This window comes from Oncorhynchus tshawytscha, linkage group LG28 (genome assembly GCF_018296145.1).
Source record: "Oncorhynchus tshawytscha isolate Ot180627B linkage group LG28, Otsh_v2.0, whole genome shotgun sequence".
In the NCBI taxonomy this organism is placed as follows: Eukaryota; Metazoa; Chordata; class Actinopteri; order Salmoniformes; family Salmonidae; genus Oncorhynchus; species Oncorhynchus tshawytscha.
Genome location: NC_056456.1, coordinates 11,985,664 through 12,013,515, shown reverse-complemented (window position 1 = coordinate 12,013,515; position 27,852 = coordinate 11,985,664). Strand labels below are relative to the sequence as shown.

Here is a 27,852-nt window from a genome sequence, read left to right as displayed (position 1 = left end):
TGTTCATTGACTACAGCTTAGCGTTCAAAACTCATCATCACTAAGCTAAGCTAACAGCTCCCTCTGCAACTGGATCCTACATTTTCTGACGGGCGGCCCCCAGGTGGTAAGGATAGGTAACAACACATCTGCCATGCTGATACTCAACACGGGGGCCCCTCAGGGGTGCGTGCTCAATCCCCTCCTGTAGTCCCTGTTCACTCATGACTGCACGGCCAGGCACAACTCCAACACCATCATTAAGTTTGCTGATGACACAACAGTGTCTGATGACTGACAACGATGAGACAGCCTATAGGGAGGAGGTCAGCGACCTGACCATGTGGTGCAAGTACAACAACCTCTCCCTCAACGTGATCAAGACAAAGGAGATGATTGTGGACTACAGGAAAAAGAGGACTGAGCACGCCCCATTCTCATCGACGGGGCTGTAGTGGAGTAGGTTGAGAGCTTCAAGTTCCTTGGTGTCCACATCAACAACAAACTAACATGGTCCAAGCACACCAATACAGTCGTGAAGAGGGCACGACAAAACCTATTCCCCCTCAGGAGACTGAAAAGATTTGGCATGGGTCCTCAGATCCTCAAAAGGATGCACCATCGAGAGCTTCCTGACGGGTTGCATCACTGCCTGGTATGGCAACTGTTCGGCCTCCAACCGCAAGGCACTACAGAGGGTAGTGCGTACGGCCCAGTATATCACCGGGGCCAAGCTTCTTGCCATCCAGGACCTCTATACCAGGCGGTGTCAGAGGAAGGCCCTAAAAATCGTCAAAGACTCCAGCCACCCTGGTCATAGACTGTTCTCTCTACTACCGCACGGCAAGCGGTACCGGAGTGCCAAGTCTAGGTCCAAGAGGCTTCTAAACAGCTTCTACCCCCAAGCCATGAGACTCCTGAACAGCTAATCAAATGGCTACCCCGACTATTTTCACCCCGCCATGCTGCTACTACTCGCTGTTATTATCTATGTTATTATCCACTTTAACAACCCTACCTGCATGTACATAATTATCTCAATTACCTCGACATTACCTCGAAATATATCACTAGCCACTTTAAACAATGCTACCTTATATAATGTTACTTACCCTACATTATTCATCTCATATGCATACGTATATACTGTACTCTATATCATCGACTGCATCCTTATGTAATACATGTATCACTAGCCACTTTAACTATGCCACTTTGTTTACATACTCATCTCATCTCATATGTATATACTGTACTCGATATCATCTACTGTATCTTGCCTATGCTGCTCTGTACCATCACTCATTCATATATCCTTATGTACATATTCTTTATCCCCTTACACTGTGTATAAGACAGTAGTTTTGGAATTGTTAGTTAGTTGTTAGTTAGATTACTTGTTGGTTATTACTGCATTGTCGGAACTAGAAGCACAAGCATTTCGCTACACTCGCATTAACATCTGCTAACCATGTGTATGTGACAAATAAAATTTGATTTGATTTGACCGGTGCCCCTGCACATTGACTCTGTTCCGGTACCCCCTGTATATAGCCCCGCTATTGTTATTCACTGCTGCTCTTTAATAATTTATTTTTCTTATCTCTTACTGTTCTCTTAATTTTTATTTTTGGGGTATTTTCTTAAAACTGTGTCATTGGTTAAGGGCTTGCATGTAAGCATTTCACTCTAAGGGAATACCTGTTGTATTCAGCGCATGTGACAAATAACATTTTATACTGTGGCTGTAGATACTTTTGTACCTGTTTCCTCCAGCATCTTCACAATGTCCTTTGCTTTTGTTCTGGGATTTATTTGCACTTTTCGCACCAAAATACGTTCATACAGAACTCCTTCCTGAGCGGTATGACGACTGTGTGGTCCCATGTGTTTATACTTGCGTACTATTGTTTGTACAGATGAACGTGGTACCTTCAGGCGTTTGGAAATTGCTCCCAAGGATGAACCAGACTTGTGGAGGTCTACAAATGTTTTCTGAGGTCTTGGCTAATTTCTTTTGATTTTCCCATGATGTCAAGCAAAGAAGCACTCAGTTTGAAGGTAGGCCTTGAAATACATCCACAGGTCCACCTCCAATTGACTCAAATGATGTCAATTAGCCTATCAGAAGCTTCTAAAGCCATGACATCATTTTTTGGAATTATCCAAGCTGTTTAAAGTCACAGTCAACTTAGTGTATGTAAACTTCTGACCCACTGGAATTGTGATACAGTGAATTATAAGTGAAACAATATGTCTGTACACAAATCTAGGAAAATGACTTGTGTCATGCACAAAGTAGATGTCGTAACCGACTTGCCAAAACTATAGTTTGTTTACAAGAAATTTGTGGAGTGGTTGAAAAATGAGTTTTAATGACTCCAACTGATCATTTATTCTGGTGTTGCTCCTATGCAGCTTGTTTCTGGTCACAGGTTCAGAAATGGTTAAAAAAAATCACGCCATTGACTTCAAATCAAGCAAAAGTCAATCAATCAAAAATATAATAATGCGCATTGGAAAGGTTTTAATCTTTACCTCACAATCTGTGGATACTATGCAATTAGAAAAGTTCAAAATGTATGTAAAACATCACAGCACATTTGAAAAATATATGGCACATGGAAACCAAACGAGGGTGGTCTATGGTGATAGGTGGGATGGGCTTAGTTAGAGTGACTGAGGGGTGGGATTAAATACTTTATGTTCGGTATTGTATTGTTGTTATGTGTTTGCTTTATATAAAAGTACCATGTGTGTGAAATTTGTATTAAAAAGTTTGTATATGTAGCTGAAAAGCTGTAAAAACAAATCAAACAAAAAAATGTGTCCTCCGAAGAGGGGGATTAGTGGATGGGGTAATAAAAAAATATTTATAAAAAACTAGAATACACCAGGTGCAATTTCAAAATTTGGTTGTGAATTTGTCTCTTGTTACATTGCCTTCAGAAAGTATTCACACTCCTTGTTTCTTTCCTCGTTTTGTTGTCTTACAGCCTGAATTTAAAATGGATTAAATTTAGCGTTTTTGTCAATGGCCTACACACAATACCCCATGATGTCAAAATGGATTTTTTTAAATTAGATTTTTTTAACAAATTCATTAAAACTAAAAAGCTGAAATGTCTTGAGTCAATAAGTATTCAACCCTTTGTTATGGCAAGCTTAAATAAGTTAATGAGTAAAAGTATACTTAACAAGAACCGTAATAAGTTGCATGGACTCACTCTGTGCAATAATAGTGTTTAATTTTTGAATGACTATCTCATCTCTCTACCCCAGACATGCAATTATGTGTAAAGTCCCTTAGTCGAGCAGTGAATTTCAAACGCAGATTCAACCACAAAGACCAGGGAGATTTTCCAATGCCTCTACCTATTGGTAGATAAAAAAATGTAAAAGCAGACATTGAATACCCCTTTGAGTATGGTGAAGTTAATAATTACACTTGAATGTTGTATCAAAACACTCAGTCACTATAAAGATACAGGCATCCTTCCTAACTCAGTTGCCGGAGAGGAAGGTAACTGTAATATTCATATGTGTAAACATATTGAATTATAATTGGATGCATTTTACCGCCATATCATACTGTGCTATGATTGGTTAAGACCACCCAGATGGTTAGGTCATGGCAGTTGATCATGGTTGGAGATACTGAACATACAAGTTATAGCTAGCTAATAAAGACCTACGTTAAGAAATATCCTATAGTACTGCATTTTATTATTTTGTACAAAGCGTGCAAAACAAGACATGGTGTCAGAGTAAAAGGTCTTAAAATATGAATTTTTCTGGAGTTCCTTCACCTCGAATGGACTGATAGTCTACAAACTTACCCGATGCATGGCGTAAGTACAAACAGCATGTGAAGCTAATGTTCATGGGGTCCTCTGAAGGACAGAGGAGAAGAGGTAAAGTGCAGCTACCTGCTCCTCAGGATCGGTGAAAAAAGGAGAGATATATACAATACATGGACACTTACCGTGGTGTGAGGATCGAAACTATGCTTGGCCTATCATGAGGGTGTCTGTGTATGTTAAAAGCAACATTTTGCAACATATGGTGTGACTAGCGGAAAGGCTGTGGCTGGCCTTGGGTGTAGGCAGCTATCATGAATTGTTGGGGGCACATACAGAACGTAGGGTAGGGAACAAACGGTCTTTTGTTAGATAACAGGAGCCAGGTGTGTGATAACTGTATCGAGTGCATGAGCGCATAGGTATTCTACACAACTACAACGACTGACCGCTGAAGCGCCTAAGGGGCTGGGACCAGCTCGTGTGCCAACAATCAACGATAGGCTGGGTGAGTTTAAACCACGCCCAGTCTCTACTCTGTGACAGGCCAGCTCGGAAGCAGGAACTACTTCTGTCAGAGTATATTATAATATCTTTGCCAGGAACAAGTCAGTTCTCTGTTCTACTCTGTGTGGTGTTACAGCGAACCCGTATATACGAAAATTGCATTTACCACTTATTGCTTAGCTAATAAAAAATACATAGTATACAATCGGTGACTCAATGTCATATTTATCCTGATACCAGATTCGATTGACGCAACCCTTAACAGTGGCTGAATCAAAGGTACTGAAAACATACTACGATCGTTTTGAAGCATATTTTGTGCCGAAGACCAATACGATATTCGCTAGGTACAAATTCCATAAGAAAGTACAGGGAGCTAGCGGGCCTTTTGAACAGTTTGTGACAGAACTGCGTCGGCTTGTGAAAGACTGTGATTATGCAAACAAGGATGAGATGGTCAGAGACCGTATTGTATTTGGAATACACTCACCGCGAGTGAGAGAGAACCTTTTGAATGTTGGGTCTGAGCTAACGCTGGACAAAGCTATCGACGTAGCCAGATCTCACGAGCTAGCACATGGGCATGGAAAAGTGCAAACAGAGAGCACGGGACATTTTGTTTTGGCCCGGAATGTGCAAACAAATAGAGGACATTGTTGGTAAATGAGCCATATGACTTGAACGACACCCCTCAAACACCAAAGAGCTAATGTTACCTCACTGTATCCCAGACCCACCCTGGCAGATCATGGCAACCGATCTGTTCATCTGGAACAAAGAGGACGCAATCCGAAGAGACGCAATCCGAAGCGGTGCAGCCAGCGGGTTTCTCCACGCATCGCGCCGACAGAAACAAACATCTTTCTGGTAAGAAGACGGGCGGGGGCGTATGCCTTATGGCCAACGTGACATGGTGTGATGAAAGAAACATACAGGAACTCAAATCCTTCTGTTCACCTGATGTAGAATTCCTCACAATCAAATGTAGACCGCATTATCTACCAAGAGAATTCTCTTCGATTATAATCACAGCCGTATATATCCCCCAAGCAGACACATTGATGGCTCTGAACGAACTTTATTTAACTCTCTGCAAACTGGAAACGATTTATCCGGAGGCTGCATTCATTGTAGCTGGGGATTTTAACAAGGCTAATCTGAAAACAAGACTCCCTAAATTTTATCAGCATATCGATTGCGCAACCAGGGGTGGAAAGACCCTGGATCATTGTTATTCTAACTTCCGCGACGCATATAAGGCCCTGCCCCGCCCCCCTTTCGGAAAAGCTGACCACGACTCCATTTTGTTGATCCCTGCCTACAGACAGAAGCTAAAACAAGAAGCTCCCACGCTGAGGTCTGTCCAACGCTGGTCCGACCAAGCTGACTCCACACTCCAAGACTGCTTCCATCACGTGGACTGGGAGATGTTTCGTATTGCGTCAGACAACAACATTGACGAATACGCTGATACGGTGTGCGAGTTCATTAGAACGTGCGTTGAAGATGTCGTTCCCATAGCAACGATTAAAACATTCCCTAACCAGAAACCGTGGATTGATGGCAGCATTCGTGTGCAACTGAAGGCACAAACCACTGCTTTTAATCAGGGCAAGGTGTCTGGTAACATGACTGAATACAAACAGTGCAGCTATTCCCTCCGCAAGGCTATCAAACAAGCTAAGCGCCAGTACAGAGACAAAGTAGAATCTCAATTCAACGGCTCAGACACAAGAGGCATGTGGCAGGGTCTACAGTCAATCACGGACTACAGGAAGAAACCCAGCCCAGTCACGGACCAGGATGTCTTGCTCCCAGGCAGACTAAATAACTTTTTTGCCCGCTTTGAGGACAATACAGTGCCACTGACACGGCCTGCAACGGAAACATGCGGTCTCTCCTTCACTGCAGCCGAAGTGAGTAAGACATTTAAACGTGTTAACCCTCGCAAGGCTGCAGGCCCAGATGGCATCCCCAGCCGCGCCCTCAGAGCATGCGCAGACCAGCTGGCCGGTGTGTTTACGGACATATTCAATCAATCCCTATACCAGTCTGCTGTTCCCACATGCTTCAAGAGGGCCACCATTGTTCCTGTTCCCAAGAAAGCTAAGGTAACTGAGCTAAACGACTACCGCCCCGTAGCACTCACATCCGTCATCATGAAGTGCTTTGAGAGACTAGTCAAGGACCACATCACCTCCACCCTACCTGACACCCTTGACCCACTCCAATTTGCTTACCGCCCAAATAGGTCCACAGACGATGCAATCTCAACCACACTGCACACTGCCCTAACCCATCTGGACAAGAGGAATACCTATGTGAGAATGCTGTTCATCGACTACAGCTCGGCATTCAACACCATAGTACCCTCCAAGCTCGTCATCAAGCTCGAGACCCTGGGTCTCGACCCCGCCCTGTGCAACTGGGTACTGGACTTCCTGACGGGCCGCCCCCAGGTGGTGAGGGTAGGCAACAACATCTCCTCCCCGCTGATCCTCAACACTGGGGCCCCATAAGGGTGCGTTCTGAGCCCTCTACTGTACTCCCTGTTCACCCACTACTGCGTGGCCATGCACGCCTCCAACTCAATCATCAAGTTTGCGGACGACACAACAGTGGTAGGCTTGATTACCAACAACGACGAGACGGCCTACAGGGAGGAGGTGAGGGCCCTCGGAGTGTGGTGTCAGGAAAATAACCTCACACTCAACGTCAACAAAACTAAGGAGATGATTGTGGACTTCAGGAAACAGCAGAGGGAACACCCCCCCCATCCACATCGATGGAACAGTAGTGGAGAGGGTAGCAAGTTTTAAGTTCCTCGGCATACACATCACAGACGAACTGAATTGGTCCACTCACACAGACAGCATCGTGAGGAAGGCGCAGCAGCGCCTCTTCAACCTCAGGAGGCTGAAGAAATTCGGCTTGTCACCAAAAGCACTCACAAACTTCTACAGATGCACAATCGAGAGCATCCTGGCGGGCTGTATCACCGCCTGGTATGGCAACTGCACCTCAACCGTAAGGCTCTCCAGAGGGTAGTGAGGTCTGCACAACGCATCACCGGGGGCAAACTACCTGCCCTCCAGGACACCTACACCACCCGATGCTACAGGAAGGCCATAAAGATCATCAAGGACATCAACCACCCGAGCCACTGCCTGTTCACCCCGCTGTCATCCAGAAGGCGAGGTCAGTACAGGTGCATCAAAGCTGGGACCGAGAGACTGAAAAACAGCTTCTATCTCAAGGCCATCAGACTGTTAAACAGCCACCACTAACATTGAGTGGCTACTGCCAACACACTGTCAATGACACTGACTCTACTCCAGCCACTTTAATCATGGGAATTGATGGGAAATGATGTATATATATCACTAGCCACTTTAAACAATGCTACCTTATATAATGTTACTTACCCTACATTATTCATCTCATATGCATACGTTGATACTGTACTCTATATCATCGACTGCATCCTTATGTAATACATGTATCACTAGCCACTTTAACTATGCCACTTTGTTTACATACTCATCTCATCTCATATGTATATACTGTACTCGATATCATCTACTGTATCTTGCCTATGCTGCTCTGTACCATCACTCATTCATATATCCTTATGTACATATTCTTTATCCCCTTACACTGTGTTATAAGACAGTAGTTTTTTTGGAATTGTTAGTTAGATTACTTGTTCGTTATTACTGCATTGTCGGAACTAGAAGCACAAGCATTTCGCTACACTCGCATTAACATCTGCTAACCATGTGTATGTGACAAATAAAATTTGATTTGATTTGATTTGACTACATCGTAACAGTGGACTACTACAGCAGATACTTCGAACTCGACAAGCTTCACAGCACCACATCTGCAGCTGTGATGCACAAGCTGAAAGCAGCCTTTGCCAGGCATGGCATTGTAGAGACTTTAATATCTGACAATGGGCCCTGTTACAAATCAAATGAGTTTGAATCCTTCACAAAAGCATGGAAGTTTACACATGTCACCACAAGCCCACATTACCCTCAAAGTAATGGAAGTAATGGAAAAATCTGTGCAGATTGATAAATCATTCATGGACAAAGCAAAAGCAGACAAGAGAGACCCCTACCTCAGTCTCCTTGAATACCGCAACACTCCAGTTGACAACTTCAAATCACCAGCCCAGCTGTTGATGAGCCGTAGACTTCGCTCAGTCCTTCCCAGCATCAACCAGCATCTGCAACCTGAGGTCGTCAGCTACAAGGAAATGTATGAAAAACGTGCACAGAGACAACAACAACAAAGGCGATACTACGACAGGTCAGCTAGACCACTGCCACCACTGATCGACGGAGAGTCAGTTAGAATCCAGGAGCATGGCCTCTGGAAGCCAGCAGTCGTCATCCAGCCAGCTGACACTGAACGTTCATATCACGTCCACACTGCAGAAGGAGCGGTGTACCGCCACAATTGTCGTCACCTACTGAACACAAAAGAACAACACACTGATGAGATGAACTGTTCCCCTGGAAGAGAGCGTGATGGACAAAACACACACACAGCACAACATACACCATACTTACCTACAACACCACAAGAGCTGTTGACTGACACAGAAGCATGCACAGCATCATATAGCACAAGGTCAGGAAGAGAGGTCAAGCCCAGAGCTGTCCTAGACCTGTGAAATGTCAATGGGTGTAGGCAGATCGCTGCCCTAAAAGAGTTCCAGACTGTAAACTTATTGAAAGTTCCTTGAAATACTTTGGTATTGTATTTGTTTGAAATGTTAAGATGCTATTTCTACTGTGAAAGCTGAGTTGCTGAGAATCCCTTGTTCGAAAAGTAACAGTATGTTGGATCATTGTTCAGAGTCTATGTTGATTCAGTTGGTGTAGTATGCAATGTAAATGGTTACTTACCTTGAGTTCAAACTGCAGAGCATGTTTTCAAAAGAAACGCTTACAATATGTAAACATTTTATTTGTTTTAAAAGGGGATGTAATTTTCATGTGTAAACATACTGAATTATAATTGGATGCATTTTACTGCCGTATCATACTGTGCTATGATTGGTTAAGACCACCCAGATGGTTAGGTCATGGCAGTTGATCATGGTTGGAGATACGTGAACATGCAAGTTATAGCTAGCTAATAAAGACCTACGTTAAGAAATATCCTGTAGTACTTCATTTTATTATTTTGTACAAAGTGCAAAAAAAGACAGTAACCACTCAGGGATTTCACCATGAGGACAATAGTGACTGTAAAACAGTTACAGAGTTTAATGGCTGTGATAGGAGAAAACAGGATGGATCAACAACATATCATTAACATGGCATAAGTCATTACAAAATGTGTAGAATTACAGGAAAATGTTTCTCCACCCCATGGCAAAATGGGTGGAATAAAAAGGAAATTAGCTGTAAAACAAATTAGCTGTAAAACTGCACAGCCGTACTCTACTTTCTATCTACAGCCCAAAATGTTTTTGGTGTTTCAAATAGTGTATTGCATTGTGGCAAATGGAATGGGTGGAGTGGAAAGTCACTTTCTTTTTTTAAGGTGGTTACAATGCTGTGAAAAACAGTTGTACTGCAGTAGACCTAAAAAAAGTAGTTATTCCTGAAGTTGTATTTGCAGGGGACTCCTATTTTGAAAAAAAAGTTTAAAAATCCATGCTCGTGCTGCCAGCATAATACCCGGCTGCAAGGAGATCAGTAATCCTCAACTGTAGCTAGGGTTGCAAAATTCCAATAAACTTTCAATAAATTCCTTGGTTTTCCAGAATTCCTGGTTGGTGGATTCTTGCAACTAGAAGGGAATAAGCAGGAAATCCAGAAAACTCCAACCAGGATTTCTGTAAAACCAAGGAATTTATTGAAAAGTTCCCAGAATTTTGCAATAACTGTAACCCCCCCTCTATTCTTGTGGAACCTCAAGGCTGATGTAGTAGCCTATTGTAGGCCCCTTATGTAGAACTACTACTCAGAAGAAGAAAAAAAACATACCAAGCCATGTACTACACCACATGCCTGGAAATAGTAAAGAAGCAACACAAGAGGATTGGAAAAGCCATGTTTATTTAGTTATCAAGGCAATAATCACATTTATTCCCCAAGTGGTCAGAGATCACCTTCACTTACAAACACACCCCGTATCATTTGACATTTCCATCAATACATAAAAACCTCTGGGCATGATCCTGCAAATTATTAATAGATTTAAAATAAAAGTAGATTTTTATAGACTGCAAACAAAATAAAATACCATTTTGATATACACATTTTAATGCATATCAGGATGTGTTCAGACACTCAATTCTGATATTTTCTTCACTAATTGGTCTTTTGACCAATGAGATCAGCTCTGAAAAAGTTCTGACGTGAAAAGATCTGATGTAAATATAAGAATTGGGCTGCCTGTGTGAACACAGCTGTAGTGGAAATTACAGATCAGTATACTACAGACAGAGAAAAGAAAGGTACTGCACATACTACAACCGCATCCTCAACATATACACTTGCAAGCACTCACTCACCTCCCACTTACACACACTGCACGCACACACATTCAAACAAAGCTTAACGCCTACTTCCATGATACAGTAAACAAAACATTATTTGACTGAACAAAAAAATGAATATGAACATCTTTTACACTGGCATAGACCAGTGCAATCTGACCCTGATGAGTCCGGATGCATCCGGGCCAGTCAATTCCAGTTGTGTTAAACCTCACCTGTGTAAGTCCATCAGGCTCACACAGATAAAACAATCTATTCTACTTAACTTTTTTGCCTGTCTGCCTATCGTGTGTAAAAAATATTTAAAAAACTTTAAAGAAAAATGCTGTTTGTTCCTGCTTGGTTGGGAGAGTAGTGGTCACTGGTCACAGGTTAAAACGCCTGGAGGTAATCAATAGGCGGCGCTAGCAGGTTCCCTCGTGGAGCTGAAGAGGACATCTGCCTTGGTGCTGATGAAGTATGTTACGAGTAGGGATGTGAACAACACAGCCACTCCCACGCCTAAGGTCAGCATCTATGAGAGACAAATTAAGAGGAAGAAAGAGGTGAATACTGTAGGAGAGAAAAAACATGATTGTACTCGTCAATGAATTTGACACTATTTCCCTACCTAAACATGATAATTGGTTCAAACAGAAATCACTTGAACCTAAGCAACACAACTGTAATTGATTAAACAGATGTGGATCTTGGAAGGTAAGAAGACTGCAGTTTTACCTCCAAGTCCCGGCTCGCTACTAGGAAAATTCGAGCTTTGATGAACTTCCACCGTGATTCTGTCCATGTGGAATAGTCTTTGGAAGCATACTCTCCGAGCTCGAAGGCAGGGGACACTGCTTTGGTCAGGCGTACCGATGCACGTACACAGAAAGAATCCCTCTCGGTACTGTTGGGTGGGACAATGCCCTGAACCCAGAGATAGGAGTACATCTGCGAGAGAAACAGTGAATGAGAGTGTGGTGGGATTCCAGCACCATAGTGTACAAATAAACACTTTTTTTTCTCTCCGATGTAAACAGTGATACGCTGTACATCTATCCATCTACAGACAGACAGATCCAGCGGCACACCTACCTGTCTGCTCTCGTTTGGCAGCTCATCTGGCTTCTGGCACTGACTCTGGGTGAGGTTGGTGGCTGCTCCAGTTAAATTGGCCAGGAGGTACTGGACCAGACGAGTTGGAGTGGAAGACATGGCAACACCAACATAGTACTCTGGTGGGCTGGGCTCTAGGAGACAGAAAAATACAAAGCAATGAAGGCCCAAGTACCCCAATACCTTCTTTATGGATGCAAGTGTGTCTGACTAGTAAACATGTACACATGCTTCATATCTGCCTGTGTGTTTATGACATTGGTAGAAGCAGACTGCCTTTTGTAGGGTCAAAGGGTGTTTCCTAGTGTGACTCACTGAGAATGTTCTTTAGTTCTGGGGCCATCACTGCCTGAAACCAACTGTTGTTGGAACTAACCAGAAACCCATACAGCATCTGTGTAACCTGAGAGAGAGATCGAGTGTTAGGTCAAATAATTCTGCTTACTGTTCCAAAAAACTTGCTGAGAATGAACAAGTGACTTATGTTAACAGAAATATTGACAGTCATAGAAAATAACAGACTATAACAGTATGACGGATCAGTTTGACATGTACAACAGCTGAACAGGTAATCATTCGTCGGGTCTCACTATTTTGGGGTCTGCTTTGATGGTGTTGACTAGGGACTCGTCTCCCCCGGCTTGCTTGTAGAGAGCACGTGCAACCACCGTAGCCACATCAGTAAGGGACTGAAAGAGTAGAGGGGAGGGAGGGAGAATACATTATTGTAACAATGGATCACAATGTAAGGCAACTGTACCTACTGCAATGGATGGATCAATGGGATTGCTCTGGTAAGAAAACCTTTGCAGTATCAGTCACAAACTCCAGCTGTTCCTCTGGACTCAAGTCAGATGGATAAGTCAGGTTCAGGTTAGCAGCGTTGTCGTAAAAACTCTCATAGTACCTGTGCATGGGCAAACAGGACAGAACACTCCTCACTACTAATGAAGAAATCAGGCAAGCTTAATATCGCCGTAATAAAAATGAACAGCAACGACAGACCACAGTCAAACGCTGACTCACCTGTTGTTGAAAGCGGATTCGTGGTCTGCAAGCACAATCCCTGGGATTGGCTGAGCTCGCAAGAAACGCTGGAGGGAGGAGGGCGGGAGTGGCTGAGAGACATTAGGCTCAACCAATAAGAAGCCGAGCCCAGCCGTGGAGGACTGTAAATTGTTCACAAGATTCTTAACCTGAAACAGAGTAAGAGGTTGGGAAAAGTGGGTTGAGAGAAAGGATAATAAAGAGTATAGAAAAAAAACGTCCGGCCCAGGTAAGAGGCACAAAGAAAGAAGAAAATAATTCCTCCCTCACCTCGTCATTGACAGTGTTGTTCCTCCTGGACACAGGGTCTGAGTGGAGGAAGAGGTTGGTGCCACTATGCACGGCCACCTTACAAATAACATAAAAGATCCATCACTCAGTATCGGTTGATTGTATACCCATCATGTGTTTTGCAAAAAGATGCCTGCGTGTGTTTGAGTATTCAATGACACTGTATACGCATGTCCTTACCTGACCAATCTCTAGTACGGAGTGAATATTGTCCAAGTCTATCACAAACTTGCCGTTCTCCATGTCGTAAACCATCCGAGAGCTGCCAATGTAGTCAAAGGTTTCCTGAAAGAGAGGAATAAGCGATCAACATCCTCACTCATATAGTACAACACTAAACAATACTGCTATATGATAGTGACCACATGGGACTCATGTACCTAATCGACACATACTAGACTAACTTGCTTAGGGAGACAGAAGGAACTCACCCCTTGGAAGAAGGCAAAGAGGATATTCCGTGTGGGAGGGGCCGCGTGAGTGACTTCACGCAGTGCCTGGGCAGCAGCAAGCAGAGTGACAAACCCTGAGACACTTCCCTCTGCTCCAGTTGAAACCTCCCAGAAAAATGCCCTGCTGTCCAGCTACAAAAACAGAGAGTGCTATTTATCACATACAACTGGGAAGAATCCACTTGAACACCCCTACAACTCGTAATTACTAGTGGGAAACTCATCTGTCATCTCTGAGCTCTGACGTCACCTACTAAGGAAATGGCCACAATAACAGAATTTTCAGCAGTTAAATGGAACAAAACAATATTTCTAAAAAACAATCTATTAACATGGGGTTTGAACACCATTTTTTTTTAACAAGCATGATAGCTGTACTTTTAGTTTATTGTTGATGTAGCTTGTTGGCCATTAGCCAATTGGGTTTCTCAACAAGCTCAAAGCATCCAACTGGTATTTACAACTGGTAATTACTACCTTTCCACTTGGTTATGAACACAGCATTAAAACATCTGTGAACATGTGACAATATGTGTAAGAGTAGGCCTTTGTGTCACTCACCCTGGCTGCTGCTATAACAACGCTCTCGTTCTCCTTGTGGCCGAAGACGGTGTCGTTATAGGGCCGGATGGAACCCCAAACATTATAATCACCCAGAGGGTCACACACCATCTCTGTGAGAGGTAGATATGTGGGTGAGATATACACTGAGTGTACAACACATTAGGAACACCTTCCTAATATTAAGATATACCCGTTTTGCCCTCAGAAGAGACTCAATTCTTTGGGGCATGGATTACAAGGTGTCGAAAGCGTTCCACAGGGATGCTGGCCCATGTTGACTCCAATGCTTCCCACAGTTGTGTCAAGTTGATTGGATGTCCTTTGGGTGGTGGACCATTCTTGATACACACGGGAAACTGTGAAAAACCCAGCAGCGTTGCAGTTCTTGGCACACCCCGTTCAAAGGCACTTAAATCTTTTGTCTTGCCCATTCACCCTCATACACAATCCATGTCTCAATGCTTAAAAATCCTTCTTTAACATGTCTCCTCCCCTTCATCTACACTGATTGGAGTGGATTTAACTGGTGACATCAATAAGGGATCATAGCTTTCACCTGGTGAATCATAGCTTTTCACTCAGTGTATATGACGAAATGTGTATACTAACTATTCACATATACACAATCATTTTATACCTGCCTTTTACCATTATTTCCAGCATTATCTACTAGGTTTACAGCAGTTAGAAAGTCTGCTGACAAACCTAGCCACAATGCCAAATAGGCTTTGTGTGATTAAGATCTGCAGATATATACGCCTTCCACATTTACGCACATTAATTGAATTGAGACAAGCCGTCTCCAATCAACCAATGTCTGGTGTGTGTGTGTGTGTGTGGGGGTGATTCTTCACCTCACAATTCAAGATCCGCAGAGCTATGCCTTCCATGGCTTAACACGTCTGCATGCTTCCCAGCCGATACAGGAAGAGGTATATGTTGTGACGATTTTGTTAGCTTTGAACTTTGGTAAGGCTTTTTTTCAGCAGTTTGGGCACACATTTCTTTGTTGTTGAGGCAATCAGAAATTTGTATCCAAAGCCCCTTTGTCTGATTACTGAAGAATCCCCACTCTTGATCAAAGTCTGTTGTCATTCAACGAGAGACGACTCGTTTCCAAGCAAATTTTCTAATTGAAAATTCTGCACCAAACAATGCTGAACACGCCGCTCACACACATTAGATTTACACATGCTATTCAATCATTTTATCCAAACAGCTCCCGTGCGTTAACGAGTGTCTGCGTAGCCAGGCGCTAAAATAGAACTTGGTTCTATTGGTGCAAGTCCCGCCTCTCCCATCTCATTAGGAGCATATATGACAAACTGAGGTCCACACTCCAGTCCAGTTTGTGGTGGTAATGCACCTTAAAGTTGCCAACCGCCATATAAAGTCCAAAGAAGAAGACTGAAGGAGGAGAGATTACTAGAAACTAACTAGATTACCCTTTAATCTGTGGATTAATTGTCAGAGTAGAGGACTTGTGCATTTCAGGTAAAATAACAACCCAATGATTATATCCCAGGAACAATTAGCTAGCAACAGCAAGCTAGCTAGCTATCTATGAATGTTTCATGCGTTTCGACCTACCACCAAATTAATATAGTTGGTTCAGAGTTCTTTTTGATATTTCAACCTGCGTGTCCTGATCGCTTTTGGACAAAATCAACATGCGTGCGATGGTGTACGTGGACGCACCCGCACGACCAGTTGAACTAGAACATGTTGACACCTTTAGGCGATTTTATTTTTAATTAAATAGGCAAGTCAGTTACAAACAAATTCTTATTTTACAATGACGGCCTACCCCGGCCAAACCCTCCGCTAACCCGGACGACGCTGGGCTAATTATGCGCCACCCACCAATCCGATCCCCCCCACCCATTAGGCAAGATTAGGCCGCTGCCTATGGCGGCACTTGAATTTGGGGTGGCATCTTGACAATTGGCTGCCGGCCTCCGGTGCCCCCGATCGGCTACCACACTGCCCGCGACACCCCAGCCACCAGCCCATAGTGTTGCTGCAGTTCCAGCCCCCACTCAATTTCCGCTTCGCTTGGAGTTCGCTCCCACTATCCCTGGTAGCTATTGGGATGTGTGTTTATATGGGATTATCCAATTGTGAAACATCAATAAAAATATAAAAAATAAATCTGCCAATTAAACAACGGTCTCTTTTATGTTTGTATGTGATGAAGACGATTAAGGCAGTAGCCTAACCTAGCCTGTCCACTACTAGTGGATATAATTTTAGCTATAGAGATTTAAACAATTTACTACCATGTCTAAGAGACAAAAACTATCAGGAAGCAATATTTTTTTTTAAACTATGAGAAAATAGGCACAAAAGAAATTTGCTGGTGAAATTCACCAGTGTGCAGTAATGTCCATCAGCCGGTGTGGAGAATGACAAGCCAAAGAGGACAGGCCACTCATTCGCCGAGAACGACGAGCCCCCGTTCGCTGATTCTAGCAGCGAATAGGACAACCCGGGGGAGTCTGAGCCATGCACTTCCACCGATGATGAAAGCTCGCTGGCTGAACAAGAACAGGTGGTCGCACCAGGCCTAGCCACACCTCCAAACAACGCCAGCGAAGACCCTACTATCTTGGACCCAGACATAGAGTAGTCGCTCCCCATCCCTGATGACAGTGGTGGTGCTGCTGCTAAATCTGACTCCCAGACAAAAAACATAAAAGATCCTGGTGAGTGACCAAAATATATGAATGGATCTTTATGGGATATGTTAGAGCAGGCTGGGCCACATCAGGATAAGGAGGGGAATACTAAAATAGGAGAATGGCAAACAGGGAGAGGGTGGAGAGACCAAGGCTTGTCTATTCCAAGCAAAACGATGGAGCCTTCGGTTTTTGCTCAAAACTTTTCACACACACGAGTGCAAATCTGCGCTGGTAAGGGATGGAACCGGGGACTGGAACAATCTGTGCCACCTCAGCTGACATCAGAAGTCGCATGACCACCTAGATAGTTTCCAGAGGTGGAAGGAGCTGGAGATCAGGCTGGTGTCCATGCAAACTCAGATGATTTGATTTCAGAACCATGGACAGCTACCGAGAGAAAACATCGCTGACTGCTATGCAGCACCACTGCAGAGGAAAGAGGCCACTCTAGGTGGAGACTAAATAAATAAAATGATTGAAACTGGACAATCAAATTCCATTCGTAAATAAACTAAATTCGTCAAGGCTGGGCCATAAGCATAAAGCTTATTTTACACTGCTCCAGTGAAACGAGGCCCGCCATGTATTTATGGAAGCACTCCTTTCCAAATCTCAAATTAAGTGTTATTTTTATTGTAACAATTATGGGGTCGTGCCATGTGTGATAACAGTTGGGATATTATTCATAAGAAACTTGTTTTCCTACTATAGGTAGTAGGTTACACAGTGATAGCAACATTGTAACTCTCTGACGCAAGGGGTTAAATATAACTGGAGCTTATTTCTTCACCTTCCAAAAAAATGTGGTAAGCCTACCTGTTTGACAGACAATTATCCTATCCATAGATGTCGGTACAGCCAAATAGGTATTTAATCAGTGCATGGCTCAGTGTCTGGAAAGAGCTTGGTGTTTGACTAAAACCAGTGCTTGAGGGTATCACATATCCCTTTTGCCCTTTCCTTTAACAAAGGGTATCTGTTGTTTCCTTTATATTTTGAAATGAATACATAAAACGAATCCAGATTATATCAAGCATTCTAAACTCAGCAAAAAAAGAAACATCCCTTTTTCAGGACCCTGTCTTTCAAAGATCACTCACAAAAATCCAAATAACTTAACAGATCTTCATTGTAAAGGGTTTAAACACGGTTTCCCATGCTTGTTCAATGAACCATAAACATTTTTATGAACATGCACCTGTGGAACGGTCATTAAGACACTAATAGTAGGCAATTAATAGGCAATTAAGGCCACAGTTAGGACATTAGAGAGGCCTTTCTAATGACTCTGAAAAACACAAAAAGAAAGATGCCCAGGGTCCCTGCTCATCTGCGTGAAGGTGCCATTGGCATGCTGCAAGGAGACATGAGGACTGCAGATATTACCAGGGCAATCAATTGCAATGTCTGTACTGTGAGACGCCTAAGACAGTGCTTCAGGGAGACAGGACGGACAGCTGATCATCCTCGCAGTAGCAGACCACGTATAACACCTGCACAGGATCACACCTGCGGAACAGGTACAGGATGGTAACAACAACTGCCTGAGTTACATCAGGAACGCAGAATCTCACCATCAGTGCTCAGACTGTCCTCAATAGGCTGAGAGAGGTTGACCTGAGGGCTTGAAGGCACGTTGTAAGGCAGGTCCTCACCAGTCATCACCGGGAACAACGTCGCGATGGTGGGCACAAACCCACCGTCGCTGGACCAGACAGGACTGGCAAAAAGTGCTCTTCACTGACGAGTCGCGGTTTTGTCTCACCAGGGGAGATGGTCGGATTTGCGTTTATCGTAAAAGGAATGAGCGTTACACCGAGGCCTGTACTCTGGAGCGGGATCGATTTGGAGGTGGAGAGTCCGTTATGATCTGGGGCGGTGTGTCACAGCATCATGGGACTGAGCTTGTTGTCATTGCAGGCTATCTCAACGCTGTGCGTTACAGGGAAGACATCCTCCTCCCTCATGTGGAACCCTTCCTGCAGGCTTATCCTGACATGACCCTCCAGCATGACAATGCCACCAGCCATACTGCTCGTTCTGTGCGTGATTTCCTGCAAGACAGGAATGTCAGTGTTCTGCCATAGCCAGCAAAGAGCCCGGATCTCAATCCCATTGAGCAGGTCTGGGACCTGTTGGATCGGAGGGTGAGGGCTAGGGCCATTCCTCCCAGAAATGTCCGGGACCTTGCAGGTGCCTTGGTGGAAGCGTGCGGTAACATCTCACAGCAAGAACTGGCAAATATGGTGTAGCCCACGAGGAAGAGATGCACTGCAGTACTTAATGCAGCTGGTGGCCACACCAGATGCTGACTGTTACTTTTGATTTTGACCCCTCCCCTTTGTTCAGGGACAAATTATTCAATTTCTGTTAGTCACGTCTGTGGAACTTGTTCAGTTCATGTCTCAGTTGTCGAATCTTGTTATGTTCATACTAATATCTACACATGTTTAAGTCTGCTGAAAATAAACACAGTTGACAGTGAGAGGATGTTTCTTTTTTTGCTGAGTTTATAACAATGCTTAACTCGGTGATGCCTTATGGTAGAAACACGCTCTAAAATGCCTGCGAAAGACATGACTCCGATGCATATGGGGATATATTGATTCCTCTCGATGACAATCTGAAGCTAAACTGCAGCCTATAATATTCAAGGAGATTAAAAAAAAATGGACTTTGCTATTCTGTCCCTATTAATTGAGCTTTTATCTTCTGAAAAGAGATGTTTGTTTAAACCCAGGCAGCTTTTAGGGAAGCACTTCTGTTGTTGGGTTATACAACAAACGAGTAGCCAGCAGTTAAGGCGTACAGTTTTCTGCATCAGTAGAGCCTCTGTCTGGGTGCAAAGGTAACTTTTGAAAGTGCCATGCTTCATAAGGGATATCTAAGATGTAATTATTTTTGTCTCGCCTAGGGCGGCAGAAGGTCCAGGGCCTTGGTGATTTTATCAATGTAATCAGATTGAAAATATTAGGCTGTTATTGTCATTGAACAGATTATATAACCTACTAACCAGATGTGTTAAAAATTGTGTTTAATATGTAGCATAGGCCTATGGGGGAGCGTCAGATTTTGTCTCGGCTAGGGCGGCAGAAAGTCCAGGACCGGCCCTGCCCCCACCAAACACAGAAGCACAACCAGAGATTCCTTGATTGATTGGAGACAATTAAAGAACGTTTCCTAGGATTTTCTACCTGCAGCAAACCTAGTGGATAAAACTTGAAATACTGGTAAAAGCAAAGTGCCTAAAAAGCATGGCTCTAACAATAATGTATCTCTGCTAACGACAGTGGCTGTTTGTGTACCTGGGTTGATGCTAAAGTTGATGTCGTTGCGTCTCATGCAGGTTGGAGTATTGGTGACTGCGTGCATGTGGGAGAAGAGCTGCATGGCACACAGAGGGTACTGCGGGGCACTGCCGTTCACTGCACGATTATGGTCCAAGTAGCACTGCAAGTAGAGTGGATACATTTATCAGAATGAAGGGTACAGTTTCAATACACAGAACTACTGTAGAAAGTTATTCGGATAAAGACAGTTAATGGTCATTAAGTGACATGATATTAATCCTGACTGGGTTGTGACAGCTTGAAGTGATCCCTCACCTGTTTGATGAACTCTGTTTCGTTGTCTTCTTTCAAGGAGAAGACAGGGAAGTCAAATTCCTCATAGGATAGACCGTTCCCCCGAGGGTTCCATACAGTAGTGTTACAGTGTGCCAAATTAGGACCATAGTTGTCAGAGTATACACCTGAGGAAAAAGTAAACCAAGTAAAACAAATGATGTTTAAAAAGCACCCCAGTTAGAAAAGATCACATACAGTACCAGTCAAAAGTTGACACATCTCTCATTCAACATTGTCTTTATTTTGACTCTTTTCTACATTGTACACTAATAGTGAAGACATCAAAACTATGAAACAACACACATGAAATCACGTAGCAACCAAAAAGTGTTAAATCCAAATATATTTTAGATTCTTCAAAGTAGCCACCCTTTGCCTTGATGACAGCTTTGCACTCTTGGCATTCTCTCAACCAGCTTCACCTGGAATGCTTTTCCAACAGTCTTGAAGGAGTTCCCACATATACTGAGCACTTGTTGGATGCTTTTCCTTCACTCTGCGGTCCAACTCATCCCAAACCATCTCAATTGGGTTGAGGTCGGCTGATTGTGGAGGCCAGGTCATCTAATGCAGCACTCCCTCACTCTCCTTCTTGGTCAAATAGCCCACACACAGCCTGGAGGTGTGTTGGGTCATTGTCCTGTTGAAAAACAAATGATAGTGGGACTATGCACAAACCAGATGGGATGGGGAAAATCGCTGAAGAATGATGTGGTAGCCATGCTGGTTAGGTGTCCCTTGAATTCGAAATCAATCACTGCCAGTGTCACCAGCAAAGCACGACACAATCACACCTCCATGCTTCACGGTGGGAATTACACATGCGGAGATAATCCGTTCACCTACTCTGCATCTCACAAAGACACAGTGGTTGGGAACCAAAAATCTCAAATTTGGACTCATCAGACCAAGGGACAGATTTCCACCAGTCTAATGTCCATTGCTCAGGTTTTTTGGTCCAAGCAAGTCTCTTCTTATTATTGTTGTTCTTTAGTAGTGGTTTCTTTGCAGCAATTCGACCATGAAGGCCTGATTCACGCAGTCTCCTCTGAACCGTTGATGTTGAGACGCTGTCATCAAGGCAAAGAGTGGATACTTTGAGGAAACACAAATATAACACTTTTTTGGTTACTACATGATTCCATGTGTTATTTCATAGTTTTGATGTCTTCACTATTATTCTACAATGTCGAAAATAGTAAGAATATATATATATATATATTTTTAAACCCTTGAATGAGTAAGTGTGTCTAAACTTTTGACTGGTACTGTAGTCATTTTGACAGACTGGAGTCCTAACGTCTGATCCACCTACCTGTGTTCTCATTGGGACATGTCGTGTGTGGCGAGAACTCTGGTGGGCTAGTATTTGGGACCACCACTGCAACCCCAGCTACCCTGTTGGATTCATTCTTCATCTTCATCATGATGGACCTGTCGAGAGAAGACAATCCTTGAGCGTGACGCGGCTACTAGGACATGGATCATATCATTGTGCGGCTGTGATGAACGATACTCACTCACTGACTGTGTTAAATGTTTTTGGCTGTGTGTATAGCCTACCTGGTGAAGAGGGATGATTCCAACAGAACCATATAAGGAGGATTGGGTCCTTTGCTCAAAGGCCATTCCAGATCTGCCTCAGACTCCAAGACATGGATCACTCCTGTATCACCTGATATCGAGGCTGACACACAGGATAGAAAAAACACTTGTCTTAGTATGCAAATCTTTCATCTGTATTCCAGCATTACAAAAAGTACAGCTTGGATAGAAATCACAGTCAGTGTTTCCCCTGTATTAATTTAGCAGTGGCACACCGCTGCTGCTAAATTGTTGCCGCCACACACATTTTTAAAAAAAATACATTTTCAGGAGGGAAAAATGAGTTCAGTGCAAATTTAAGACTAAAACCTGTCAGAAAGCTGGTAGAAAAGATAATTGACCTTTATATATTTTTTAATAATCTAAACTTTTAAGAGCTTAGAAATCACCAAAATAAAAGCTAAAACAATGAAACCAATAAAATAGACTATGAATTTAGGAGTACTATTGGCATGGACTGATAACCAACCGGGCACGCAGGCCACAGGCCCAAATTGGGGTCCTTGTTGATTTTGGTCCTCCACCTCTGGATCCACTCTTTCTAAAATTATCCGCCGCAATTGTTGCAACCCCTATTACAAAACTGTTCAACCAAAGGTCTTCGAAAGCCAAGTTAACAAACAGATCACGGACCATTTCGAATCCCACCGTAACTTTGCCGCTATGCAATCTGGTTTCCGAGCTGGTCATGGGTGTACCTCAGCCGCGCTCAATGTCCTATCGACAAAAGACAATACTGTGCAGCCGTATTCATTGACCTGGCCAAGGCTTTCGACTCTGTCATTCACCACATTCTTATCGGCACACTCAATAGCCTCTGTTTCTCAAATGACTGCCTGATTCACCAAATACTTCTCAGACAGAGTTTAGTGTGTCAAATCGGAGGGCCTGTTGTCCGGGAACTCTGGCAGTCTCTATACGGGTGCCACAGGGTTCAAGTCTTGGGCCGACTCTTTTCTCTGTACACATCAATGATGTCGCTCTTGCGGCTGGTGATTCTCTGATCCACCTCTACACAGACGACACCATTCTGTATACATCTGGCCCTTCTTGGGACACTGTTAACTCGTCTGGAGGTTAATTTCAATGCCATACAACTCTCCTTCCGCGGCCTCCAACTTCAATTAAATGCAAGTAAAACTAAATGCATGATCTTCAACCGATCGCTGCCCGCACCTGCCCGCCTGCCTAGCATCACTACTCTGGATGGCACTGACTTAGAATATGTGGACAAGTACAAATACAAGAGTGTCTGGTTAGACTGTAAACTCTCCTTCCAGACTCCTATTAAGCATTTCCAACCCAAAATTAAATCTAGAATCTGCTTCCTATTTCGCAAGAAAGCATCCTTCACTCATGCTGCCAAACATACCCTCGTAAAACTGACTAACCTACTGATCCTTGACTTCGGCGATGTCATTTACAAAATAGCCTCCAACACTCTGCTCAGCAAATTGGATGCAGTCTATCACAGTGCCACCCGTTTCATCACCAAAGCCCCATACAGTGGGGCAAAAAAGTATTTAGTCAGCCACCAATTGTGCAAGTTCTCCCACTTAAAAAGATGAGAGGCCTGTAATTTTCATCATAGGTACACTTCAACCATGACAGACAAAATGAGAAAAAAAATCCAGAAAAATCACATTGTAGGATTTTTAAAGAATTTATTTGCAAATTATGGTGGAAAATAAGTATTTGGTCACCTACAAACAAGCAAGATTTCTGGCTCTCAGACACCTGTCCACAACCTCAAACAGTCACACTCCAAACTCCACTATGGCCAAGACCAAAGAGCTGTCAAAGGACACCAGAAACAAAATTGTAGACCTGCACCAGGCTGGGAAGACTGAATCTGCAATAGGTAAGCAGCTTGGTTTGAAGAAATCAACTGTGGGAGCAATTATTAGGAAATGGAAGACATACAAGACCACTGATAATCTCCCTCGATCTGGGGCTCCACGCAAGATCTCACCCCGTGGGGTCAAAATGATCACAAGAACAGTGAGCAAAAATCCCAGAACCACATGGGGGACCTAGTGAATGACCTGCAGAGAGCTGGGACCAAAGTAACAAAGCCTACCATCAGTAACACACTACGCCGCCAGGGACTCAAATCCTGCAGTGCCAGACGTGTCCCCCTGCTTAAGCCAGTACATGTCCAGGCCCATCTGAAGTTTGCTAGAGAGCATTTGGTTGATCCAGAAGAAGATTGGGAGAATATCATATGGTCAGATGAAACCAAAATATAACTTTTTTGTAAAAACTCAACTCGTCGTGTTTGGAGGACAAGGAATGCGGAGTTGCATCCAAAGAACACCATACCTACTCTGAAGCATGGGGGTGGAAACATCATGCTTTGGGGCTGTTTTTCTGCAAAGGGACCAGGACGACTGATCCATGTAAAGGAAAGAATGAATGGGGCCATGTATTGTGAGATTTTGAGGGAAAATCTCCTTCCATCAGCAAGGGCATTGAAGATGAAACGTGGCTGGGTCTATCAGCGTGACAATGATCCCAAACACACCGCCCGGGCAACGAAGGAGTGGCTTCGTAAGAAGCATTTCAAGGTCCTGGAGTGGCCTAGCCAGTCTACAGATCTCAACCCCATAGAAAATCTTTGGAGGGAGTTGAAAGTCCGTGTTGCCCAGCAACAGCCCCAAAACATCACTGCTCTAGAGAAGATCTGCATGGAGGAATGGGCCAAAATACCAGCAAGTGTGTGAAAATCTTGTGAAGACTTACAGAAAACGTTTGACCTCTGTCATTGCCAACAAAGGGTATATAACAAAGTATTGAGATAACCTTTTGTTATTGACCAAATACTTATTTTCCACCATAACTTGCAAATAAATTAAAAATCTTACAATGTGATTTTCTGGATTTTTTTTCTCATTTTGTCTGTCATAGTGTAAGTGTACCTATGATGAAAATGACAGGCCTCTCTCATCTTTTTAAGTGGGAGAACTTGCACAATACTTTTTTGCCCCACTGTATACTACCCACCACTGCGACCTGTATGATCTTGTTGGCTGGACCTCGCTTCATATTTGTCGCCAAACCCACTGGCTCCAGGTAATCTATAAGTCTTTGCTAGGTAAAGCCCCGCCTTATCTCAGCTCACTGGTCACCATAGCAGCACCCACCTGTAGCAAGCGCTCCAGCAGGTATATTTCACTGGTCACCCCCAAAGCCTTTCCTTACAGTTCTTTGCTGCCAATGACTGGAACGAATTGCAAAAATCACTGAAGCTGGAGACTCATATCTCCCTCACTAACTTTAAGCGTCTGCTATCAGAGCAGCTTACAGATCAATGCACCTGTACATAGCCCATCTTTAAATTGCCAATCCAACTACCTCATCCCCATATTGTTAAATATATATATATATATATTTTGCTCCTTTGCACCCCAGTATCTCTACTTGCACATTCATCTTCTGCACATCTATCACTCCAGTGTTAATTTGCTAAATTGTCATTTTTTCGCCACTACGGCCTATTTAATGCCTTAGCTTTTTGACTTAATTTTCACACACTGTATATAGATGTTTCCATTGTGTTGACTGTACGTTTGTTTATTCCATGTGTAACTCTGTTGTTGTATGTGTTGGACTGCTTTGCTTTATCTTGGCCAGGTCACAGTTGTAAATGAGAACTTGTTCTCAACTGGCTTACCTGGTTAAATAAAATGTGAAAATAAATAAATAAAAACAAGAGAAAAATGTGGAATTACAGGAAAGTAGCCCCTTTTGGATACAGAAAAGGCCTTGCTTATGTCTACAGGGGGCAAATCTGTCATCAAGGCAAAGGGTGGCTACTTTGAAGAATCTCACATATAAAATATATTTTGATTTGTTTAACACTTTTCTGGTTACTACATGATTCCATGTGTGTTATTTCATAGTGTTGATGTTTACACTATTATTCTACAATGTAGAATAGTTTTAAAAAATGTTAAAAAACCTGGAATGAGTAGGTGTGTACAAACTTGACTTGACTGTATATAAACTTATCAGAATTGGTCAGGAGCCCGTAAAACAGCTGCTATGCACTGCAGCACCATCTTACACGCACACACACAGTCTCACAGGTTGAGCTCTCTAGCATCTTGAAAGTGCCCCACGGTAGGAGTATTAGGCATATTTAATGTTATTTTAAAAAATGCTATCGTAATCCAGTGTGTGTCACGCTATGTCACTCACACTGGCAGCCAATCTGATGTGTAGCATTGAGCAGTCGAACGCATGGTACAGTGTTATTCAGCTCCACATAAATCTTCTGCTCAACAGAGTTACAGCTCACATCTGAAAGACAAAAGAAAAATACAATTGAAGTGGCCAGTTTCTGTAGGGATGTATTCCCATCCCCAAGACACCTAACCAAATTGCTACACATCCAATGAGATTTCATCCAGATTCATCCTGAAGCCTGTAATGCCTGTATAGCCGCCCACTCACTGCTTGACTTAAGATCACGAGCTATCAGTAGATATCAGTTTCACAATCGTGTTAACTAGCCAGTTGGCTAAGCTAGCTAAGTGCACATCATACGGGACTTCAACAAACTAGCTACATAATTGTGTTTGCCGAAGAGTGCAATGGGGTAAAAATATGACCTCGCTGTCAGCAACATCGTTGTAACTGGCTAGAATCTAGATATAGCCTTGGTCTATAAGCTAACTACTATACCGTTTACAGTAACGTTAGCTGCGAGTTGCAATGGAAATAGCCAATGCAATACCCTAACAGAGGATAACTTGCTAAGCCAAACTAAAACGGTAATTATAATCGTTGTAACTGGCTAGAATCTAGATATAGCCTTGGGCTATAAGCTAACTACTATACCGTTTACAGTAACGTTAGCTGCGAGTTACAATGGAAATAGCCAATGCAATACCCCAACAAAGAGGAAAACTTGCTAAGCCAAACTAAAACGGTAATTATAGGTAACTGAACGCATGTAGCTAGTATTATAAACAAAGGGTAAACTTACTTTTGTAAAGCCAACAAACTAAGAATATTATAGCCCATTTCGACGATTCCAAACCCATCTTCCTGATTTCAGAAACAACGCTGCGAAGCCATAGATATTAAAACCAAGAGATGGGATACATGGATGACGTCGGCGCTATGGGGAAACTCCCAATGGCGCATGAATCCGGAAGTATTTTAATTTGAAGCGCTCCGTATAGTCTACCACCTTGTGGCATGAATGAGAACTGCAAGGGTGAGCAGAGAGTTTCTGTCTTAGCGTGTCGTCCTAAAACCCAGAAATCTGTGACTTGGTTCGCTCAGCCATATGGGAAAAATGAATGGCGAAAGAATATGTTTTTTAGAATAAACTCCGAAAATAAGATCTGAGGTTAACACAAGATTATCTCATAGAAGAAAACGAATAACATATCCTAGAATTGTGTTAACCACACACCTTATTTTCGTCATTTATCCAAAAACGTAATTAACTAACTCCACCATGTCGGTCGGAGTTAGTGCCTATGTAACCGATGTGAAATGGCTAGCTAGTTAGCGGTGGTGCGCTCTAATAGCGTTTCAATCGGTGACGTCACTTGCTCTGAGACCTTGAAGTAGTGGTTCCCCTTGCTCTGCAAGGGCAGCGAATTTTGTAGGGCAATTTAGCTGACAATTGGAAACGTTTCAAACAGAGATTCAATATCTACCTAGCAG

At 43.2% G+C, this 27,852-nt stretch overlaps 1 protein-coding gene across 1 annotated transcript; it reads right to left on the bottom strand.

The window, feature by feature from the left end:
* Positions 1-10,347: 10,347 nt before the first annotated feature.
* Positions 10,348-27,315, bottom strand: ncstn (nicastrin). The gene is made up of 17 exons (XM_024391240.2): positions 27,161-27,315; positions 26,371-26,472; positions 22,129-22,252; positions 21,881-21,999; positions 20,545-20,690; positions 20,245-20,389; positions 14,256-14,368; positions 13,674-13,826; positions 13,423-13,527; positions 13,222-13,299; positions 12,931-13,100; positions 12,709-12,811; positions 12,495-12,593; positions 12,220-12,307; positions 11,884-12,038; positions 11,527-11,739; positions 10,348-11,323 (listed from the first exon to the last, which is right to left on the bottom strand). Exons 1-17 carry the CDS (start codon positions 27,216-27,218, stop codon positions 11,201-11,203), a joined length of 2,094 nt encoding a protein of 697 aa, XP_024247008.1. The 5' UTR covers positions 27,219-27,315; the 3' UTR covers positions 10,348-11,200.
* Positions 27,316-27,852: the final 537 nt, after the last annotated feature.